We start from the raw sequence: 20483 nt of genomic DNA, 5'->3' as shown, positions 1-20483 counted from the left end.
TTGCAGACTATGCACTGGATACCCACCATAGAATATGGTGGAAGAAAGCCACGATGATACACCACAGTAAATTCAAATATGAAAGGCTGTTCATGGAATCAGCCTGAACTCCTAGAAACAATCCAAACCTAAACAAATTTGGCTGCATGAGACTGCCCCAAATTTGGGAAACCTACATCAGAAGACCTTCAACCCACTCAGCCAAGAATACCAACATTGCTCGCTAGGGGGTACCATCAGGACTTTTAGGAGAAAGAATAGTTTCTTGCTTCGTTCCTTATTTATTGTGTGTTGTGCTTGCATGCTCGTGTCTTGTATTTAAGTTCCTTTGATAATGGCAATGTGACGTTGCCGAAATATTTGAAGTGTATTAAAATTTATTTTAATGTATATTCTATTGTACGTTGTAATTTCCTTAAGCTATTTAGTAAGTATGTATAACCAATGTCTAAGCCTTTCCACGAGTATTACTAAGTTCATTGCAAAAATTATGGAAACACCTACCATGTTGGAGAAAAACTTCAGTTTAATATAAACCAAAATATATACTTATATGAGAATCTTTATTAACATGTTACTCTCTAGCTTAATTTATTTTTGTAACCAAATAGATAATAATATAACAGGATTCTAGTGTTGATGTAAGGATTTTTTTTCCACCAGAAGTCAGGCCAGTAGTTTTAATGGCTGACCAAAGCAATGTAACTTTAGCAAACCATATGGATTGTAGTGCAGCTTGTTTCTTTGTATATATGTGTATACTTAAGGTCATCACCTGGAGTATACACATATATACAAAGAAACAAGCTGCACAGGTTGAAGTGTTGAGTGATTATTTTGGGTTATATTAAACTGAAGTTTTTATCTAACACTGTAGTTGTTTCCATAATTTTTGCAATGAATTCTTATCATGGTATAACCATGAAGAAAAAGAATTATTACTAAGGCTGACAAAGGTCAAGCAGTTGTAGTTCATGATAAGAACAATTATTTTAGAAAAGTTATTCTTCAATTTCAAGTGCATTCTACGTACAGAAGCAATGATAGACCGAACTTAATCACAAAGCAATAAACTTAGCAGCCTCTTGGATGAATTTTATCTTGTTTTTGTTTCAAGACTGTGACCTTCCTAAATTGCATAAAGAAAATGTGCTGTTAAGACCTATTGTGAACCACATGAGATTTCTGATGTATAAAGTATCTATCTAATCAAAATATCTATCTAATCTTCTTCCTTCATTTATTGGAAATTCTGTTTCCTTCATAAAAAATTCAGTAGATTTTAAGAAAAATTTCAGGATTATCCTTACAACCCACAGATCTAGTAAATTTTTGATGTAGTCTCACTCTTTACAAATAGTCATTCCTCGACTTGTATCCGTTCGAGTTACGTCCTTTTGAAGATACGCCTGTGATCCCATAAGGGAATAAATAACATTTGCGACTATACTTTCAAACAAGACATGAGCGTAAAGTGAAAAGGTTTTTATTTAGCAACAATGCAGTTGCAACAGTGCATTCAGTGGCAATCTCCCTCGGCAGTTAGCACTTGGCTTCAACAGTTCCTCTGTTGATTTTGTGTTTGAAAAATGTTATTTTTGTATTTATCGTTAATTCTTTCACAATATTTTGTGCAACATGGCCCCTACATGCCCAATTAAAAAACTAAACACAAAAAAAAGAGGCAAGCAATTGATCTTGAAATGAAGCTGCAAGTTATAAAGCAACATGAGACTGGTAAGCCAGTCAGTGTGATTGCACATGACTTCAGATGGTCTCATTCTACAGTGATGACCATTTTGAAAAATAAGGATAAAATCGTAGATGCTGTGAAAGGATCTGCATCCATTAAATTGACGATAATGATGCAACAACAGGGTCCTATCAGTGATTGGAAAAGTTACTTCCATCATGCATAGAGGATCTGAACCGAAAGTGCATACCCCCCTTCAACACTATGATCATAGCCTCTAAGGCACTAAGTCTCTTCAACATGTTGAAGGAGAAGGGAAGGACCAATTTGACAACAAATTCTACACTTCTTCCGGTTGGTTCATGAGATTCAAGAAGCGTTTTGCATTGCATAATGTGAAAATATATGGTGTGTCTGCAAGTTCCGATGAGGAAGCCAAGAAGTTTGTGGAGAAATTGGATAAAATTATTACGGAGGAAAATTTTATCCATATTAAAATATTTAATATGGATGAGACCTCCTTGTTTCAGAAAAAATGCCCTAGCAGACAATTAATCCACAGAAATCTAAAATCTATGCTTGGTTTTAAAGCTCTTAAAAACCGTATTACGATTCTGTTTGGAGCTAATGCGACTGGATATAAACTGAAACCATTTGTGATATGGCACAGTGAGAATCCATGAGCCTTCAAAAACATTAGGAAGCATACTCTTCTAGTTCATTAGTGGAGATATAAGAAATCATGGATGACCCAAAAATTTGTGGATGCCTTAATCAACTGTTATGTGAGTGAAATGGAAAGCCATTGGAAAGAAAATGTAGAATTTAAAATCCTATTAATTGTAGATAATGCTCCAGGTCATCTGTCTTATATCGGTGATCTTCACCAAGTTCATGTTTCTCCCTTCAAACACTACTTCATTGATCCAACCGATGGATCAGGGAGTTCTGATAGTGTTTAAGGTTTATTTTCTATGGAGAACTTTTTCACAAGCCATTTCTGCTAATGAAGGAAACAATCAGACTCCATGCAATTCTGGAAAGCATTCAATATTTATCATGCTATTAAAAATATTGCTGTAATTTGGGATGAAGTGACCTCTCAAGTTATGAGTGGCATATGGAAAAAGACATTAAAAGGATTTGTGCACGATTTTGGAAGTTTTGAAAAAAATGAAGACCTTTGTAAATTGAGTGAAGAAATAGTGGGTCTAGCAAACAACCTGAATCTTGACTTGAATGATGACAACATAGTTCAACTCATAGGAATCTCACCTGAAGAGTTGACCAACAAAGAATTGGTCGAACTGGAAGAGTAATGTGTTGCAGAAAAAGAAGAAAGAGAAAAGGAAGAGGAAAAAGAGAAACAAGGAGAGGTGGTTAAACAATTCACAGTGAAGGGTCTTGCAGAAATGTTCTCAAAATGGTTGAAGACATGGACCCCAATGTTGAATGATACTTATTAAGAAAGGAAAGGACATGATGTGATTACTTGCTATAAACAAATTTATGATGAAAAGAAGAAGAGGAATTAGCAAAGCACATCAGACATTTTCATCAAAAAAACAAAACGTTACACCAGAAGAGTCCTTCACATAGGGAAGGTAATGAAGATGTGATTCTGGAGGAAGATTTGAGTGATTATTCTCATGTTTTATAGTGGCAGTAATACACAGTACACTTCTATAATAAGGTTTAAAATTTAAAATGACAGTATACTTATTACCCAAAAAAAAAAATAATTTGGTATGGATATATTGATGATGGTAATAATAAATTTATTTTAATCCTTTATCCCAGTGTCAGTAAACAAAGTTTGCGCCTGAAAGTATCTTCAGGACTGGGGTAAGGTAGTACAACACCAGGACGACTCCTTGCAAAGGTGGAGCAAGCTACTAACACTCCTATCTCAGTATCCCCCATAATGCAAACCACATCTCCTTGTTTATATGTCTAATGTTATGCATTAAGGAGGGCCACTACCCAGACTAGTTTCGACCTTTATTGAGGTCTCTTCAGTGGGAGCCAGGTCCGGATGTGGAGATACCAGGCAGAAGCAATAGCAAGGTCATCTCTACCTATAGGAGTTGCCAAAAGGTGTGCCACCTTTTTTATTAAATTACTCTGGATTTAGAGAAAGATGTTGAAAGTTTATTTTTCACTTGGTTAGACTATAATAAATTTAGTTTAATCCTTTATCCAAGTGTGAGCAAACAAAGTTTGTGCCTGAAAGTATCTTCAGGACTGAAGATACTTTCAGGCGCAAAGTTTGTTTGCTCACACTTGGATAAAGGATTAAATTAAATTTATTATAGTCTAACAAAGTGAAAAATAAACTTTCAACATATTGATAATGGGTTTGTTCTATAGAACTCTTCTGTGTCTGATCTTTGTGAATTTCTTAAAAAAATAAATTCAGTAAACCCAAGAATCAGATTTACCATGGAAGTAGAAAATAACAATTGTCTCTTTCTGTCTAGTTCACAAATGTAATACCATCTTATCTCACCTAAAGACCAATATCCTCCTCTTCTTATCCTGGGGTTTACAGAATTCCCTGCTCTTGCAACGGACAAAATTGTGCTAATAATGGTTAGCAAGGATGTTGGTACTAGATTTTTGCTTGGAGGCTGGTGAATGGGTTGCCAAATTTAGCTGAGTGCTTTGCTAGTGACGGTTTAAGGAGAGGCATGATAGGTATTGTATGAATAATGGATTCCTGTGATGAGTCTTCTGACTCCATGGAGATACCAATATAATAATAATAATATACCAACAAAACCAATCTTAGATTTTTTAACAAAATTACAATGATAAAGTGATAAATGTAATGAAAATCAGGAAACTTCTATTGATGAAGCTAACCGGATAAAAATGTTTTGCAAATTTTTATAGTCCTTAGTAAAAGTTTGCTACACAGCTAGTAACAAGTACTACAAAAATTCACAAACTTAATGTTTGTGAATTTTTGTAGCTCCATATATTCTGGAAGTAATGATAATTAAGAATATAACAAAAATATTGCGATTTTGTGCCGAAATTAATAGTGCATGCAGAAGAAACGAGCAATTCAAAGAGTCAGAATACAAGGGAAATACAACAAATCTGTTAACCATTGAAGTGGTTGCCACATACTAGATGGAACATATAAATTTTTTTTAAAAAAAATCTGATATTTATATAGAATGAGAATCACTCAAACTTTGGGGGGGGGGTAAAGAAAAACTTCATTCAGATTCAAATTAGGCTAGTGTTAAAGGGCTTTAGAACTTTCACTGAAAAAATGTTCATATTAATTATTATTATTATTAGACCTTCATGAAGTCCAATGATTCATTACAAGCAATCCTCCACAGCTCATAATACCATGACTTGAATGCATTCACAGTCTCCAAGCACACCACACATCCAAGCAATGCATTCCAACCACCCACATCTCTCCATATAGAAAAACCTACTCCTCACCCCCTTTACTCACATCCTACTTATACAGCTTCCCAAGATGGCCTCTTGTTTTTCTCTCCATCTCCACACATCCTATGAAAAATCTGATCCCCATTAATCTGGTAATAATCCATTACCAAATGTCTCATTCATGTCCTCTCTCATCCTTCTGTCCACTAGACTCTGCAATTTGCATTCCCTCAGTCTTCTTTCATACTCTAATTCCAGAGACCAGAAATCTAATTAATCAATTGTCTCTGAACCCATTCTAATTTCTTCATTCTTTGGTGTGATCAAAGTCTTATATAACAATGTTTTAACGAACAGAGACAAGGTTATTGTTCCTCTTTATCGAGCCTTGATAAGACCTATCTTGACTACTGTCCAGATCTCGGTGCCAGGGCTGCTTCTTGATTGGGAGACGGTAGAGAAGACCTAGAGGTGAGTGACCAATTTGATAGTTGGTCTGTGTAATGAACCTTACGAGAACAGGTTGAAGATTGGTGTGTTACAGAAATTGGTTTGGTTGATAGGTGGAAAAGTGGTGATATGATTGAGAGAATTACAAATTACTGAGGGGGGATTTATTTTTACAAGATTAATTCAGAGGAAATTTTTCAGAACGGGTGTGGTGGTGGGAGAACTAGGGACCATCCATGGAAAACTGAGCAAGAGTGTTAGAACTAGGTTTTTTACTTGGAGAGTGGTGAATGAGTGAAATAAGCTGCCAGAGTCTGTTGTGGGTGCCATGACTGTGAATGAGTTCAAAGCAAAAAAGTGTGATGGATACTGTGCAAATGCTGAATTGTTCTTGACATAATGTTTAGAGTCTCCCTCGATGAGTCTAGGGACTCCATGGAGTTGCCCATAATAATAATGACTTCATAATTATACCACAAAACCTCAAATGAATAAACGCTAATGCTAAGTTTATTCATACATCTCCTGGACTTTGTGGTATCCTGTGAAATGATTTAGCATTGAAATCTATAATTGGAACAAATGAGAGTGAATATATATTTGCTCGCATAAGAGGGTAGTTGTAGACAGACATCAGCACATAGTATGTCGTTTAGTAGAATCTAAAAGGCCAAAATAGAAAATAGGTAACCAGTAGATTGTTGGGGCTCTGTAGGAGGCTTCTGCTGTTTCATTTGTATATTAATGATACAAGGAATAACTTGAAAGGAATGATGCAAAAAGAGAACTTACAGGATGATTTAAATAGATTGTGGACAGAATAATGGTTGTCATGATGTGGCAAAGTGTAAAGTGAAGTATAAAACTATGACTGCAGGAAATTGATAAGGAGTTCAGAGGGCACATTGCAAAAATGGCTAAATAGATTACAAGTAAAGATAAAGAGGTTATCCTTAAAAATTTTTTTATAAGGCTTTGGTATGGCCATATGAAGGCATGTAGGTTGAAAGTGAGGGGAATTGGATTGTCAGAAGCTTTCACAAGTGCTTTTTCAGTGAAGGAGTTTATGAAGAGATATAACAGATGTTATTGAATTACTGGGCATCTCATGATGTGTCTTTGGACTTCATGGAGATTGCCATATAATAATCTAAAATTAGTTATTTAATGTGGATCCTTTAACCTACATATTGTATTCCAAAAATCAGTATATGTTAAGTCAGAATTATAAGTATTAAAGAAGGATATAATTAATTGATTTAAATATTTTATTACTAAAGATTGCAGAAGTTTGATATAGCATAGTCTGAATAATATGTAATCCTCTGTTAGAACGATATATTATTTGAGGATGCGGTGAACATTTATATGGTGTTTTCAGCTGAATCATTTGCTAATGGATCATATGTAGAGTTGAAAGACTTCACTTCCCACTTCCTGTGGGAAGAGAAAAAAATGCAATTAATGTATATAGTTAACTTTTGAGAGAAGTCATCTCATTCTCCACCACACACACACACACACACATTCAGTCCTAATAATTAGATTTAGAAAAAGGCAAGTTACCTGGCCAATAACAGGCCTCGAGTAAGTGGAGATGAAGTAAATTAAATTTTGTACATTTTTTAAAATTATTATAATGAATAAATTCTTTTATAGGATGAGAAATGGGAAATGAAATGTCAGAAAATTTTCCAATTTTGCCATCAAAACATAACTGCCTTAATCAAATCAGAGATGGCTGAATTACCTCTTAGGCTGTTTCTACAAGGTGCTTTAGCTGCAGGACAGATAGGCTGGGAGAACCATGAGGCAGTAGCTTATGAATTTGTCTCTCAGGTAAGACAGAACAAATATATATATTCATTTGAAAATTTACTTGGTTTGATAACATATTTAATAATATTAAATGACTTGAATTGAGCCGAGGTTAAAATAAAATCTTTATTTGCACTGCTGGTTTTGTCTAAGACTAGACTTCTTCAGGTGCATAACTGATAAATACCATCAAAACTGAAAAGGAACTTGTATTAAAAAAAAAAAAACGAAGCTAAGAGACATATCAAACTGTAGAGGTTACAGCTTACAGTTTCAAAATGAAGAACAAACTCTGGTTGTATTATTTTGTGCATGCGTGTGCGTATGAGATCTCGAGCATGCCAATATTGATTAGTAGAGTTGTGCACGTGGTAAGCTGTAACTTAGATTGTTATTAATATGGATGGGGTTGAGTATTATTTCCTTAGATTCTATAATTTTTCTCTCTATCTTGTCACAACCACAGTGAATATTGTCAGTTCTTTCCCAGAATACTTGACGTTGAAGGTTTTCTTCATTTGAATTAGCTGAAAATAGAACATGGGTAGACAAAGCACTGACACAGCTGATTTCTCCATCTGTCCGAAGTACAGTTTACCGTTCACAAAGAATCTTATAAACACCTGGATATTTGAGATTATTGTGTTTAGTTTTAGGACGACTTAAGATTGAACGTAGTTTCGGAAGAGGTGCGAAAAACATCTTGATGTTTTTCGCACACCTTTAAAATTCTATTTCCTTAGAATTTTAGCTAATTTTCGAGGATATAGAAATAATAGAAATACTGCCTTAAGAAATAGTGGCATCTTCATTACGTTATTGATGAGGGTTAAACGATAATTTATCTGTAGTCTTTTTTGAGTAGCCATTAAGTAGGAATGTACTTTGAAGTCGACTGAGTTCATTTTTAAATTCCTGTTCTTCTGAAAGAAGAGACCGGGCTCTGTGACCTAGAGTAGAGATGATACCTAACTTCTGTTGAGGATAATGGTGAGTCAACATGAAAGTATCTGTCTGTATGAGTTAGTTTCCTATAAAAGGATAACTTGAGTTGTTCTGTTGACTGAGTAAGTTTAATATCTAATATCTAGTTCACATCTGAATTAGAGGTTGACGTCTCTCTCTCTCTCTCCTTCTTAGATATTAAACTTACCTAGTTGACAGAACAGCTCAAAAACTGACTCATACAAACAGATACCCTCATGTTGACTCACACCATTATCCTCCACAGAAGTTAGGTATCATCTCTACTCTAGATCACAGGGCCTGGTCTCTTCTTTCAGAAGAACAGGAACTTAAACATGAACTCAGTTGACTTCAAAGTGCATTCCTACTTAATGGCTACTCAAAAAAGACCATAGACAAATTATTGTTTAACCCTCATCAATGACGTAATGAACTATTTCTAAAGGCAGTATTTCTATGCCATATATTAGTTCTATATGCTCGAAATTAACTAAAATTCTAAGGAAATATAACATCAAGACGTTCTTCACATCCCTTCCAAAACTACGTTCAGTCTAAAGTCATCCTAAAACTAAATACAAAAATCTCAAATATCCTTGTGTTCATAAAATTCTTTGTGACTGCAGTAAACCATACTTCGGATAAATGGAGAAATCAGTTGAACTATGTTTAGAAGAACATCAACGAGACATCAATTACAGCAGAACTCGTGCCAGTGCCTTGTCTAGCCATGTTCTATTTTCAGCTAATTCGAATGAAGAAATTCAACATCAGGTACTCTGGGATAGAACTGACAATATTCACTGCGGTTGTGATGTGAGATAGAGAGAAAAATTAGAGAATCTAATTAGAGAAGCAAATAATACTCAACTCAATCCATATTGATAACAATCTAAGCTACAGCCTACCGGACTCTCACAGCTATACTATTCAATATTGGCGTGCTCGAGTTCTCATATGCATGCATGTGCAAAATAATACAACCAGAGTTTGTTCTTCTTTTCGAAACTGTAAGCTGTAATCTCTACAGTTTGTTTGATATGTCTCTTACCTTGGTTTTTTAAAATACCGGTTCCTTTTCAGTTTTGATGATATTTATTGGTTATGCACCTGAAGAAATCTAGTTTTAGACAAAACTAGTAGTGCAAATAAAGTTTTTATTTTAACCTTGGTTCAAGTCATTCAGTATTATTAAATATATATATATACAGGTAACCCTCATATAATGTGGTGCTTCTGATATAACACAGTCTATAAATTGTAGTAACCTTTATCTTTTCATATATTTTTCACCGTGCAACTTAAAAATCAAATTTTATCTTCGTTAAATTTGCCTCTGCCCGTATCGCGCATGTAGTTATAAGTAGCAAATTTATTTTAGGGGAAATACCCTTTAGCATGCATGTATTCAATTGTTTACCGTATAAAGTGTTTATGGTTGAAAATTGTCTCAGTTTTCTACCAGGAAAGCGCATTAAAAATCATAAGTGTGTTAATCTCAAGCTGAGCACTTTATTTTCTGGTGAAACTAAACTGCATCACATACAATATGTGATGCAGTCTAGTCTCACCAGAAAAAAAAGCATCACATACAATATGTGATGCTTTTTTATGTAAAAATTTTATTTTTATGTTAATGGCCACTTAGAGGCTTTTGCGATATGGTTGAAAACGAAATTAGTGAATTAATTGATGGAGAAATAGATTTAAATTAGGAGTGACTGGTACAATTAATAGATGACGTTGAACCACATGCAGGGAAAATTCTGCCGAATATTCTGATTGTGATGAATCCGTTAAAGAATTCAGTTTAAAGAAATTAGCAGAAGGATTGGACTTGGCAGGAAAGTTAGGAAATTATTTTACGGATAATGATCCCTCAATGGAGTGCTCGGGAAAATTCACGAGACAATTGGATATTTGTTTAGCTCCATATTATGAACTTAATAAAAAATTGCAAATAAATAATAAAATAAGTTATAGGTAAGCGAAGTCTTATTACTGACTTCTTGATGACTAAATCAGCCGAAGTATGCAATGAGAATTATACAAATGATGTCCAAGAGATATCAAGTGGTGACGACATCCGACCACTCATATAAATAAAGAACATCTACGAAATGTTCATTTCGAAGAGAGTGATGATTAAAATATGCACTTTATTTTATTTTGCCTAAAACATTTATGTATTATGTTTACGTACAATTTGTAATTTTTATAATTTCATACTCTGTATTTGTTTCATAGTTTGTTTTCTAAACTTGCATGAATTACCTGAATTAAATAAAATATATTTTGTTCAGTTTTTCACTATTGTGTATTTAATTTAAAAAAAAAAAAAAAGATTTCAGAACATAACCCTACCTTTTCTATGTGATCTAAGTCTCATGTAGCGCGATTTATATAATGCGGCATTTCTATGGAACCTAACATTCGCATTATACGAGAGTTACCTGTATATATAAAGGCATTTAAGTATCTTTATATTTTTAGCATTTAATTTATATCAATTACTACTTTTGGTGTTTTATAGTGTGTGTGTGTGTGTGTGTGTGTGTAGAATATATATATATACAGGGTGTTCGGGATAAATTTGACAGTTTCGTAAGGAAAAAGAAAATCTTCTTTGTATCTATTAAATTTAATGAATTGACAAAAAAACATTACAGGCAGAGTTAATTACAATACTATCAACAAGATTTACTCAAAATAACCACCATTAGCATCGATCACAGCTTCAATTCTGCTTCGGAACCTCGAACAAGCTGATGCTACAGTCTCCCTGGGAAGGGCCGCAAAAACTGTTTTAATTTTATCCATTAACTGGGCTTTTGTATTACTGGAAGTGCGATTGGTGTCTTTTTCAACTGCGCCCCATACAAAATAATCCATGGGGTTAAGGTCTGGGGAGTTTGGAGGCCAAACATTTGGACTGGTGAAGTCGTAGAAATTTTCAGACAACCATTTTTGACTTTTCCCAGAGGTGTGGCAAGGGGCCGAATCCTGCTGCCATACATACGGCCTACCATTGGCTACCCTTGTTATCCAGGGCTTGACTACAGTTAGCAACTCCACGAACAAAGCCCGAATTCCAATGCCAGGGTTCTTCAACACCTGTTCCTGCAGATTTGCGAGGAATTCTGCTGTACGAACGCAATCAGATCGTCTGCTAGGGATCTTTCTTCTTGCTACATCCTCGTAGTCACCATTGCAAGTCTCTAGTTCATGCCTGATTGTTTTTACTGTATTCAGGGAGCATTGGGCAGCAGTCGTAATATCCTTATTTTGATGGCGGGCACGAATCATCATGATACAAGTTATTCTCTTCCACGATTCAGGTGGGTTCCAGCTATCCATCCTTTCTGACATCTTGTATATGAATGAAGAAGGGTCCAAACTTTTAAATGAAGAGAAGTGTGTGTTAATACATGTAACTTACGGAAAAATATAATTAATTATAAATATGTCAAATTTATCCCGAACACCCTGTATTTCCACAAGCAGTCAGGGTTACGGAAGATGATGTGATGACCTTGAGAGAGTTCTGAAATTATAACATCCATGATGCCATCAAAAACATTGCTGATTCTTGGAAGGAAGTGAAGCAATCAACAATTAAAGGCGGTGTGAACGAACTGTGCCCTCAATTTCGTGATGATTTTCATGGCTTCACAGAAGAAATTTGCGAATCCAGAAAAGCTTTGGTGGATAGTGGCAATGCCCTGCAATTCGACATGAATGAAAATGATGTCATTGACTTACTAGAGTCCCATTCACAAGAATTAACCAATGAAGAACATGTGGAGATAGAGAAGCAGCTGATAGAAATACAAGAACACGAAGAATCAGAAGATGCAGAACCAAGAAAATTTATAACAAAAGAATTAGTGACTCATTATATTTATTTATTTATATTTTGAATAAATGCAAAATGATGGTGTTTTCCATGCTGTAATTTATTATGTTCTTACCATTTATAGATTAAGTTACTCATTTCAATATCTTGAAAACTGGGAATTGTATATCATATGTTGGGTACTTAAAGCTTCAAAGATGAAATTATAGAATATTAGAAAGAGTTTCTAAAATAGTTATTTACATCATTAGAGTTGTTCATTGCAAGGTCTGACTAGGTCATATCACACCTAAAATTACTTCACTCACTGACCACTATCCATTTAAGCAGTGAAGCTTGCCGTGAGATGGGGGTATGGGAGAAATCTTTTTTTCAGTCCCTCCAAAAGAATTTTAGATATCCATCTCTAAATTCCAGAGTTTAAAACCATGAATATATTCACGTTAAATTGACGTTCCAATTCATTCATTAACCTCCGTTCCTATTAAAATCCTCTTGAAAAGCTGGTTTACTTTTTATAATTACTCTTTTCCCTGCTTACATTATATCATCTGCAAACAGCATATCCTACTGCAATTGCAATCCACTCACAGTATCATTAACACAAAAATTAATATCTCTAGTACCATGCTCAATTAAAACAAATTTGTTAGTTTCTCTTCCTTCATACTTATAATCCCACATATAATTTCTTAACATATTCAGATTACTAATAATACTGCATATTATGTTTAACTTTTTACTAACTTCCTGTCAACAGGTTTCTTCCAAATTAAGCTATTTATTATTTGTCTGGTCTCCAATATTCAAATCTTATATTTCATTTATCTAACTACATCAACCCACCCAGATCTTGTACTACTTGCCATGTTTTTTTTAATTTTTTTCTTTTTATTCTTGTAACAAACAACTATTTTGTTAACCTTTCTTGTGTTTTATTTCGGTGATTGCTAACGATAATAAATATTAACTACATTTTAAAATTTGAGCTTTTTCTTGGTTTTATTTGTTGACCAGATATTTGTAAATGATATGCACAAATTCTCAACAAGTTTCACCAGCTATTCTGTCTGGCTTCTTCAGGATAATGGTACACACTAACATTGACTAGTAAAAAAGAAGAATGGAGTAACACAGTCAAATTAATTAAAACTGATATGTAACAACATAATCATGGAATGTTGTGTCTCAGTCATTGTTTATTGAGTGCGTTGTATAGTTTTTAGTGAAATGAAATTCTGGTAAGCTGAGTGAACTTATTAGACTTTTCCAGATGTCTTTCAGAATCATTCCTTAATTTCTGTTTAGATTTTCTCCAGAGCGGAGTACAACTGCAGCTTCTTTGAAGTTTCTACATTGAAAATCTTCTGCTATATAAGGCATGGAGCTGTTATCCCAGTCGATGGTATGGTTAGAGATCGAGAAGTGATGGGCTAATCCTGAAGTTGTTACATCCTGACTGAAGAACTTTATTAAAGAAATAATTCATTCAGGGTTTAACAAGTCAGAAAAATCAGCTGAGAGAAAAAACTTGTACTGGAGTGGAAGAACTAAAGTACTAACTGTAAATGGAAATAGAATTACCTCCTTTTACTAGAATTGTAATACATGATATACAAAGAACTTTTTGTATAACATGTATACAATGAATTTGTAAATCAGATGTAAACAATAGTCCAAAGGTCATGGTCGGGCCTGAGGCATTGGCAATGTAAGAAAGCGACGCACATTTGGTTCCCGGAAACGCTGCTATGATCTCGCGATGTGCCAAAGTTGCTGTGGTCGATGAAAGTAGTGGGCGGGAAAAGATCGCAAAAAAAAAAAAAGTAAGAGGGCGCTATCGTGGTAAGAAGGGTGCAAAAAGGTGGGAAGTGAAGGGAGAATAAAAAGAGTTTGCACCCCCTTTCTCAAGGCTTTTTTTGCCTGTTTTGCTGGATGATGATTTGGCTTCTCTCGTGGACCTATAATAAATTTAGTTTAATCCTTTATCCAAGTGTGAGCAAACAAAGTTTGCACCTGAAAGTATCTTCAGGACTGGGTTAAGGTGGTACAACACCATAATAAAGGATAAAGGATTAAACTAAATTTATTATATTCTAAGCAAGTGAAAAATAAACCTTCAACATCTTTCTCTAAATCCAGAGTAAACTATTAAAAAAGGGTGGCACACCAATTGGCAATTCCTATAGGTAGAGATGACCTCCTAATGCTTCTGCCTGATATCTCCACTTGGGCCTGGCTCCCACTGAAGAGACCCGAATAAAGGTCGAAACTAGTCTGGGTAGTGGCCCTCCTTAATGCATAACATTAGACATATCCACAAGGAGATGTGGTTTGCATTATGGGGGATACTGAGATAGGAGTGTTAGTAGCTTGCTCCACCTTTGCAACGAGTTGCCTGGTGTTGTACCACCTTAACCCAGTCCTGAAGATACTTTCAGGTGCAAACTTTGTTTGCTCACAATTGGATAAAGGATTAAACTAAATTTATTATACTCTAACCAAGTGAAACATAAACCTTCAACATCTTTCTCTAAATCCAGAGTAAATTATTAAAAAAGGGTGGCACACCAATTGGCAATTCCTATAGGTAGAGATGACCTCCTAATGCTTCTGCCTGATATCTCCACTTGGGCCTGGCTCCCACTGAAGAGACCCCAAGAGAAAGCTCCATGTTCCAGTCTTCTTTTGGATTCCAGTTGCTAGTTACCAGATCCCGAGAGAGAGCTCCTATTTCAGTATTGTTTGGTAAGAACCCTTCTAGTGTTTCTTTTGTTGGTTTTTATTTTTTTTTTTTTGCGGCCTCGTTCCAATCGGTGCAGGTCCGTTTTAGGGTATTTCCTTTCGGGGACTGAAATTTGCTATTCTGTTGGTAAGGAATTTGCTTTTAAACAATGTCGAAATTCTTGCCAAGAGTTCGTACTCTCGGGATCGAAATTGACCCAAACATCGACAAAGCGACGTTTGTGAGAGCTCTTCTCAAAGTCGTCAAAGCAGAAAGTATATACGGGCTTACCCCTTACGGGGGGAGATTCCAAATAGTAACAAACAACATAGAAACAAGAGAAACGCTCCTTAAAGGTGTAGAATGTGAAGGGAAAAAATACCTACCCTTCCTAGTCGGGAGTATTTTAAAATCCGTAAAAATTGACAGGTTTCCACTTGAATATCTAGAGAAAGGGGAGGAAATCATTAAAACCATTTTCTCCAAGTGGGGGACTGTCCGAAACGTAACAATCGGACAAGACGCAGATATCCCAGAGTGGAAATCAGGGGAAGTGAGCATTTCAATCGAGATGAAAACTGAGGTTCCCAACTTGATTTTTTTAGGCTCAGCAAGAGTAATAGTCAATTATCCAGGCATAAGAAAACAATGTTTTCGGTGCACCGCTTTGGGTCACCTTAGCTCTCACTGCCCGAAAAACAACACATGCCGCAGCTGCTTATCGACAGAACACACATTGAATCAATGTGAGTTACCATGCCGTAGATGTGGGAACATATCCCATAAAATAGACATTTGTCCTAATAGGACCCTTGCAGAAAGAGCAGGAGGCGCCATAACACCTACGGCAGTAGCCATTCCTAAGTTCACAACACAGGACTCTCGAGCTACCGGCCAAACAGTAAACGAACCACAAACAACTGAACCAGAAGAGTTTCCAGTCCTCCAACCACCAGCTACCACAACGACTACATTAGGAAATCGGGCAATAACTGGGAGGAACGCAGAAGGGAGAATTAGGAAGAAAAAGAAACAGAACACTAAGAAATCGGAAGGCAACAATGACAGCACAGAAACAGAGGAAATGGAAATCAACACCAGTACAACTAAACGACCCATCACGCCGGAAGAAGGAGAAATGAAACGAAATAAACAGGACACTGAAAGCCAAATAGAAGCCTCAAGTTCAGATGAGGATGAGGAAGGAAATGAGATAATGTCGCGAAACAACACAGAAAATGAGAAAGAAACCTCATAAGAAGAAGAAGACAGAGAGCAAGGAAACAATCCAGAAACTAAGGAAGGAACAGACTTTGTTAAAAGCAATACTCCAAACGGCTCTGTCATTCTGAAGAACTTTAAGGGATCTCCTAAAACGGCAGAAAAACTATTTCAGATAATGACCACAAAAGGAGAGCCAACTTTCTTGTTCTTTAAAAGGAGCAATAGACTCATATGGGGAGAGCTCTATGTAAAGGATATAACCAAGGTCGAGCCCCAGCAACTGGACGGTCACCTGGACTTAACAGAGGAAGAAAAACAACACCTATGCGACACACTGAGGTCGCTGACACGAGTAGATCTGGAAAAGAGATACCCAGGGATAATGAAGGAATTTGAAAAAAGAACTTTACCAGTAGATACAAACACCAGTTCTTCTCACCCCATTACAAAACCAGCAAAAAAAAAAAAGACCCCTGATATGAATACTCGAATGTAACAAAACGAATTCTATTCTATCTTAGGAATAAAACCGAGATAAAAAACAAAGTCCACACAGCTGTACAGGAAAAGGGAGACGTGGCTTTGCAATGCGAAGGTGAGCTAAAGAGTCTTAGAATGTGGCTCAAGTTTGGGAAAGTCACTTACGACCGAGCGGAATGGAATGAATGCTTGAAGAGAATATGGCAACTTAATGATGAAGAGTCAGTACACGTACTCACAGTGATGGAAAACGTGGTAAAAGACTATGAGGAAGCGGTAAGAGATAGCAGGGCAAATATGACATTTAAAAAAAAAAAAAAAAAAGCCCTTTCTGTTTCTGTATGTTCACGCTTAATCCACATAGGAGGGGGCAGACCTGAGAACCCGAGCGGCAAAGGCTTACAGCGAGGCGGTGCAGCTCCTTGCGGGCTGCATCACTCGGGCCAGGCTCTTCCCCCGTTCTTGCAGTACTTTTCTGTTAATTCATCGACTTTTGTTGTTCTGTTTATGCGTGTTCTAGCTCCTTTGTTGTTTCTGTTTATGTGTGTCTTAGTTCTTTTGATTTTCAATTTATGTGTGTCTTCCTGCATTTGTTTTTTTCACTTCTTTCATCGGCCAGACATCTGAAGAGGTGGCTGGCCAGAGAACGCAGAGGAGAACGGATGGAGGGAGATAATGTCGGAGATCTGCTTGGTGCTGGCATTTAAGTCAGGCCAAGTAGATCGACTGAGGCCTCTTTTAACTATCTACTACTATCCACTCTATCTTCCTTCTCCTCTCTCACTATCAAGCTGACTCTCAGCACAACTTTTTTTAAATCTAAAGAGGCCAGTGATGAAAGGCATGAACTCCCATTCTACCTCAATAAAGGTCGAAACTAGTCTGGGTAGTGGCCCTTCCCTTAATGCATAACATTAGACATATCCGCAAGGAGATGTGTTTTGCATTATAGGAGATACTGAGATAGGAGTGTTGGTACCTTGCTCCACCTTTGCAACGAGTTGCCCTGGTGTTGTACCACCTTACCTGAGTCCTGAAGATACTTTCAGGTGCAAACTTTGTTTGCTCACACTTGGATAAAGGATTAAACTAAATTTATTATACTCTTAACCAAGTGAAAAATAAACCTTCAACATCTTTCTCTAAATCCAGAGTAAATTATTAAAAAAGGGTGGCACACCAATTGGCAATTCCTATAGGTAGAGATGACCTCCTAATGCTTCTGCCTGATATCTCCACTTGGGCCTGGCTCCCACTGAAGAGACCTCAATAAAGGTTGAAACTAGTCTGGGTAGTGGCCCTTCCCTTAATGTATAACATTAGACATATCTGCAAGGAGATGTGTTTTGCATTATAGGAGATACTGAGATAGGAGTGTTGGTAGCTTGCTCCACCTTTGCAACGAGTTGCCTGGTGTTGTACCACCTTAACCCAGTCCTGAAGATACTTTCAGGTGCAAACTTTGTTTGCTCACACTTGGATAAAGGATTAAACTAAATTTATTATACTCTAACCAAGTGAAAAATAAGCCTTCAACATTCTCTCGTGGATCGGTGGTTCCTGATGGTGTTCCTTGGTGATAGTTCGATATTGGAGGGCGCGCCTTTCCCTTCAATGTTGGAAATTCCACTGGTACAAAAGTGTGAGGTGTCGGCATATCTGTCTTCGCTCCTTTGCTGAAAGTTCCGATGGAATAATATCGCGAACGTATACCAGAACCGGCAGTAGAAATGACGATGGTCTGAAACAGATCGAGAATAGACGAGGAAAAAAACGCCAGGTACAGAGCACAGATTAATCTGATGACCATAGTGACCTACCACATGGATGCAGGCTTATGGAAGTATCGACAAGGTAATTCAAACAAAGAAGGACAGTTCAGACGGACCTGGAGACCCTACCCCAAGAAATGTTAATGTACAGATTTTGTTGTATAACTATCCAGTCGGTAAAAGGAAAAATCGTTGTAGTGTATTAAATGAGTGTGCACAGTATTTAACAACTTTAAGCAATTGTTTAGCAGTGGCTAATGTCCATAAGACAAATTACTAGGAATGATATGGATGATTGTGTCTAGTTTAATATGCAAGACTAACACAGTGGGTAGAATATTGATTAGAAGTGTATAATGTGTATGTTATGTGTGTTTAGTCTTTAACTTAAGAGAAAGATTTATTGTTCATGTATTAGAGTATTAATCAGTTTGAAAAGGACTGATTTAGCATGTCATTGAACTAATTGAAAGTGAGATTGGTCTAAGTGTATATTATGTCTTTAGATTCCAATAAATGTTTTTTCTTTTATACCTGAGATTTACCCATGATATTGTTATATCCCCATTTTTCTTTTTTTTTTTATCTTTAATTGTCTTTATTTTACCTTACTTTACCTTTTGCAGTTAACATTAGACTTTTTGTATCTCTTACTATCAGACTTCTGTTGCCGACAAATTTGTATAGATTATAGACTGCGCCAGCCGGCAACTAAATTCTGATGCACTATCTAAAATACTTAATGAAAATTGTAGGGATCAAGATATATGCAGACGTGGTCCCTATTCTCACATCACTGTTGGTTTCCCCTTTAAATGCATGGTACGAAATTTTTTCCAAACGGTAATTCAAATCGCAGAAGGTACGACAAACTCAATTGATTATGTAAAAAGAAACACATTTATTATAGCATGAAAACAAGTATACATGTTATTTAAATTCGGAATCTTAAGAGAGTCTGGGTTCCCCTTAATTAAACACATTTAAACTTCTGCACTATGATCTCTTACTAGACATAAACTCCTCACTTCTGTACATATATCTATCCTCAGATTCTCACAACTAAGTTACCTGATAATATTATACATGAAACATTACATATAAACACTAGACAATTCATTAAATCTGACATGTAACTCTCTAGGACAATAGTACTTATTTCTACTTAATTCTCTCCCCCAAAATATCTGTTAACACTTAATCACTTTCTGATCATATGACATTACTTTTCTTAAATCACTTAAACAGTCCAGAGCTCGGCTGGAGCCTAATATGTTTTCTTCTTAACAGTAGACACAAGTGTCCAAATTGCAGACTGTTCTTATGGCACAACACGTAAATGGCGTGTGTTCTTAATTTCTGTTTCTTTACTCCACGGATACTTTAATCCTACATTAATATAAGAAAATCTTCGCTTACCGTTCTAGCTTTGATTAGGTATTCTGATCTGTTCACTGTACCTCCTCTGATGGCGGGCTTTGTTCCTTTGTTCTACCCGAACCGAAAACACTCATGCACAGATCTGTACGCTGACGTGGATTTCATCAGCGGCTCTTTCTCCTAATGTGTTTGAACACATTGTAGTTGCAGCTTTGACCAATGTAACATGCATAGCAAGGGGAGATCCTTGCTACACGTGGCGGCAAGCTCTACATAGCTCTCCTATGGGAAACTAGGCGCCGACGAACCTCGGAGACGAGACACAAGTGATAAGAGGTAAGAGATAAGTGAGCGATTCGAACTCCCGCCGAAACTTTTATACTCCGGAACAGCGTCCTCACTCGGCAGTGTCGCCACGCATACGGCGGCAGCCGATTGGACGCCGTGGCTACGAACTGTCTTTACATGCTTTAATACTCGTACTTAGCTTATACATATTTATTTGTTAATACTACATGACTTTCTACTTTAATTCATTCACAATTACTATCTTAATAAACTTATGGGCTATCTTAACAATGTTTGGAATTTACACATCTTGATATTTACATTTTCATGGGACATATTCGGTACATTTCCCATCAGGAGGCATAAGCATGTCCTTATCCCTTCCTTCTGAGGTAACGTAACGTTGGGTGGGAAAAA

The 20483-nt window shown here is 36.3% G+C and overlaps 1 protein-coding gene across 1 annotated transcript in view; it reads left to right on the top strand.

Moving 5' to 3' along the window:
* Positions 1-20483, top strand: part of Vps35 (Vacuolar protein sorting 35) — a 377835-nt gene that overhangs the window by 288405 nt on the left and 68947 nt on the right. The window contains exon 12 of the mRNA XM_090412498.1: positions 7217-7396. Coding sequence (XP_090268624.1) covers positions 7217-7396 — 180 coding nt within the window. The remainder of the gene's footprint in view (positions 1-7216; positions 7397-20483) is intronic.

This window comes from Typopeltis vanoorti, chromosome 1 (assembly GCF_054136105.1).
Source record: "Typopeltis vanoorti isolate ZY-2024b chromosome 1, IOZ_Tvanoo_1.0, whole genome shotgun sequence".
NCBI lineage: Eukaryota > Metazoa > Arthropoda > Arachnida > Uropygi > Thelyphonidae > Typopeltis > Typopeltis vanoorti.
Note: the sequence above shows the minus strand (reverse complement) of the source record. Positions and strands in the feature narration are given on the sequence as shown.